The sequence below is a fragment of the Tupaia chinensis genome, unplaced genomic scaffold (genome assembly GCF_000334495.1).
Source record: "Tupaia chinensis unplaced genomic scaffold, TupChi_1.0 Scaffold000511_1, whole genome shotgun sequence".
Classification (NCBI taxonomy): domain Eukaryota; kingdom Metazoa; phylum Chordata; class Mammalia; order Scandentia; family Tupaiidae; genus Tupaia; species Tupaia belangeri.
This window is the reverse complement of record NW_006160024.1, coordinates 2,198,962-2,203,194: the sequence shown is the minus strand read 5'-3', so window position 1 is coordinate 2,203,194 and position 4,233 is coordinate 2,198,962. Positions and strand designations below refer to the sequence as shown.

The 4,233-nt window shown below is 38.6% G+C and overlaps 1 protein-coding gene across 1 annotated transcript in view; it reads right to left on the bottom strand.

Moving 5' to 3' along the window:
- ZC3H6 (zinc finger CCCH-type containing 6) overlaps positions 1 to 4,233 on the bottom strand; it is a 79,630-nt gene that overhangs the window by 19,400 nt on the left and 55,997 nt on the right. Inside the window, exon 8 of the mRNA XM_006156677.3 lies at positions 1,734 to 1,843. Within this exon, the coding sequence (XP_006156739.1) occupies positions 1,734 to 1,843 (110 nt within the window). The remainder of the gene's footprint in view (positions 1 to 1,733; positions 1,844 to 4,233) is intronic.

Here is a 4,233-nt window from a genome sequence, read left to right as displayed (position 1 = left end):
GAAAGACTTCTTACATAAGACCCCTAAAGCACAGTCAATAATCCCAAAAATAGACAAGTGAGATTACATCAAACTAAGAAATTTCTGCATGGCAAAAGACACAGTAATTAGTGTGAATCGACAGCCCTCAGAATGGGAAAATATTTTTGTAAACTATGCATCAGATAAGGGATTGATAACCAGAATACATAAGGAACTAAAGAAGCTGTTTGTTAAAAAGATGATGAACCCTATTAAAAGATCAGAGAAGGAGTTGAAAAGAACACTCACTAAAGATGACATACGAATAGCCAGAAGGCATATGAAAAAATGCTCAACATCCCTCATCTTAAGGGAAATACAGATCAAAACAACAATGAGATACCACCTAACCCCAGTCAGAATGGCTAAGATTAAAAAAACAAAGAATGTTAAGTGTTGGGGGGTATGTGGTGAAAGGGGAACCCTCTTACACTGCTGGTGAGAATGTAAATTAGCTCAAACACTGTGGAGAACAATTTGTAGATTCCTCAAAAATCTACAAATAGAACTGCCATATGATCCAGCAATGCCATTTCTTGGCATCTACCCAAAGGACAGAAGAATTTCTCATTGGAAAAGTGCTTGCACATCAATGTTTATTGCAACACTTTTCACTATTGTTAAGACATGGAACCAACCCAAACGCCCCCGTACGGATGAATGGATTGAAAAATTGTGGCAGTTATACTCTATGGAATACAATTCAGCCATTAAGAACAACAAAACCCTGGCTTTTGACAGAATGTGGAAAAATATGGAAGATTTACTGCTGAGTGAGGCAAGCAAGGCTATGAAGGAGAGACTCTGTATGTCCCCACTTAATATATACCAAATGTCCACACTCTATAACTGAAACTGACGGGCTAAAGGATGTACAAACACAAGAGGTAGATGTGAATGCCAGATGTGGTGTGTGTGGAGGAGTGGGGCCTGGGGAAGAACAACATTTGGAGGGATACGAAGACAGCATTGGTGAGACAGGGAGATAGTGTTATATTTTGATCAACTCATCCAGGGAGAAAAGTTCATATATTGAAACGATCACCTTGTAAGCTAAATAATGTGATTGAATATATTAAAAAATGTAAATAAAATAAATAAATAAATATTACTCTTTCAAAACAAGCACTCATCCTCACATTCAAAACTAAAGACTTCTGTAAACTAGTTTTGTTAATAGAAAAATATACTGTTAAAGTTGAAATGAAATGATGAGAGAGCTAACTCCTTACTTTTGATAAATAGAGTGAGGTTCAAAGAGGTAAGGGAGGTGGCTGTGGTGGAGCAGCAGTAATGCAGTGCTCTGCGATGCTGAAGCCACATCAGAGAGTCCCAGGTTCACATCTTGAGTTCTCCCTAGACATGCTGGGTACATGCACAAATGCCTATGATAGTGGTTTACAACACCCCAGTTAGGGGTGCCTGTCTGTGTGTGTCTCTGTCTCTCTCTCTCTCACGGAAGAAATCAATATATAAACTTTAAAAAACAAAGAGGTAAGAGATATTGCTCAAAGTACATTAGTTTTTTTCATCGCAGGACCAGGAAAAGAACAAAGGATTCCAACTTCCTAGACTAATATTTCTGCTATTACTAGAATAAAACATAAAATGACAAATCCTCAACCTCTGAGCAGCATTTCATAAAATATGATATATAAAATTATTCAAGTCAAATGAGAGACCTAATAATCAAGACGAAAAATATTACTCACTTTGTCCAAAAGTTTCTTTGTTTCTTTAGTCAAATCATCATGGGAAAATTTACAGTTGTCCCCTTGGTAACATTTTGCTCCACTATGATAAAACTTACATGGAAATTCATGTAAATAAAAACATTAAGGAACACACCAGGTAAAATCAAGGCCTCACTTTTTAAAACTAAAAAAACCATCTGTAATACAAGATGATTAAATTCTGGAAATCTGCTGTACAACACTGTTGTCAATAATGCTCTATACTTAAAAATTTGCTGAGTCTTGTTAAATACTCCTACTACAATAAAAAAAATTGTAACTATACTGACTCAACTGATTTTCCTATAATAGCATCAGATCATTTATTTTTAATTTATTAAGATTATTTTTAATCGTGGCAAAGCATTCAAAGGTTTTAAAAATTCCTCTTACTTTACCAAAACTAAAAAACCATTATGTTTTTTTAATTTTTATTTATTTATTTATTTAAATTTGATGAGAGAGAGAGAGAAAGTGAGAAAGCCAGCCACCAGGTCTGGGACTTAAACCATAATCAACCATGTGGGAATCTAGTGCCTTAACCACCATGCCATCTGCTGGCCCCACTAACTATTATGTGGTTTTTTGTTTTTTGTTTGTTTGTTTGTTTTTTTGGAGAGGCTTTTGCTATAGGGTATGTGCAGTGTGCTCACAAGAGAGACTGAGAGAGACAGAAAGACGGAGATAGACAGAAAGCGAGAAATCACCTGCCCCAGGGTGTATGGCCACCCCACAATCCCTTCTCCTTTCTCCTCTCCGAATCTTGGGCACGCACACACACACACAGCATGAATTTAAGCCACCGGGACTTGAGCCATGGTCGACTATATGGAAGTCCAGCGACATAGCCATTACGCTAACTGATGGTCCCAAACCATTATGTTTTTAAACCAAAAAATGTAATGGTAATTTATATCAAATACTACATAGTATTCTAATTATGTAAACTCTGTTAATTTCCAGACAAACAACAAAAAATATATGAAACAAACAAATTTTGTAACAAGAGCTTATACCTGTGAAGAAAATAAAAGGGCTTTATATGTCACATTAAAGGCAAATATTCCCACAAATCAAACCACAGACTAATCTTATCTAAGATCTTGGAGACAAACTTCTAAAGAAAATATTAAATTTAGAAGTATAGTGGAAAATACACTATTTTCAAGTAGTATATGTTCAGGGATACCCAGGTGGTTTTAGAAAATTTATTACTGTAATCAAAGTGATAAGGCCAAGGGACCAGCAGTTAGCGTAATGGCTATGTAACTGGATTCCCACGTAGTCGACCGCGGTTCAAGTCCTGGACCCGGTGGCTTAAACTCACGCAGGGTGCGTGAGTGCGTGCCCAAGATCCCGAGAGGAGAATGGAGGAGAAGGGATTGCAGCATGGCCATCCCCCCTGGGGGGTGATTTCTCACTTTCTATCTCTATGTCTCTGTCTGTCTGGGGAGCACATGCGCCCTGTAGCAAAATCCTCTCAAAAAAAAAAAGTGATAAGGCCAAGGGAAAAATCATATAACCATATGAAAACATACAAAAGTAAACTGATAAAAGTATTTTCTTTATTTAAAAAAACCTGTTGATAAAGTAAGAATATACTTCTTTTTGGGACCAGCAGTTGGCATGATGTATATGTCACTGGACTCCCATGTAGTCAACCATGGTTCAAGTCCCAGATCTGGTGGCTTAAACTCATGCCAGGTTTTAAGGGTGCAGCCAACCCCCCCACCCCAGGGGGGTGATTTCTTGCTTTCTGTCTCTCTGTCTCTCTTGCCAGTGCACGTGCTCTATAGCAAAACCTCTTAAAAAAAAAAAAAAGAATATACTTCTTGGTCCAGCAGCACTACTGCACAAGGCTGGGGCCACATGGGAAGCCCAGGTTCGTATCCTGAACCAACTTGAACAGCCCAGGAATGATAGCACACACCTTAATCTTTTTTTTTTTTTTAAGAATTATTTTAACTTTATTTATTTTTAATTTTGTCAGAGAGGAACAGAGCAAGAGAAAGAGAGAAAATGAGAAAGCAAGCCACCAAATCTAGGACTCAAACCATAGTCAGCCATGTGGAAGTCCAGCATCCTTAACCACCATGCCACCTGCCAGCCCCACATACCTTAATTTTAACTGAGAGACTAGGACAGAGGATTCCAACAGTAAGACTCTGTCAAAAACACCTATCTTTGGGAACCAGCAGTTAGCGTAATGGCTATGTTGCTGGATTCCCACGTAGTCGACCGCGGTTCGCGTCCCGGACCCGGTGGCTTAAAACTCACGCCGGGTGCGTGTACGTACGTGCCCAAGATCCCGAGAGGAGAATGGAGGAGAAGGGATTGCAGCGTGGTCAACCCCCCTGAGGGGTGATTTCTCGCTTTCTGTCTCTATGTCTCTCTCTGTCTGGCAAGCGCATGTGCCCTATAGTTAAAATCCCTCAAAAAAAAAAAAAACAAACCACCTATACACCTATCTTTCTCTGTT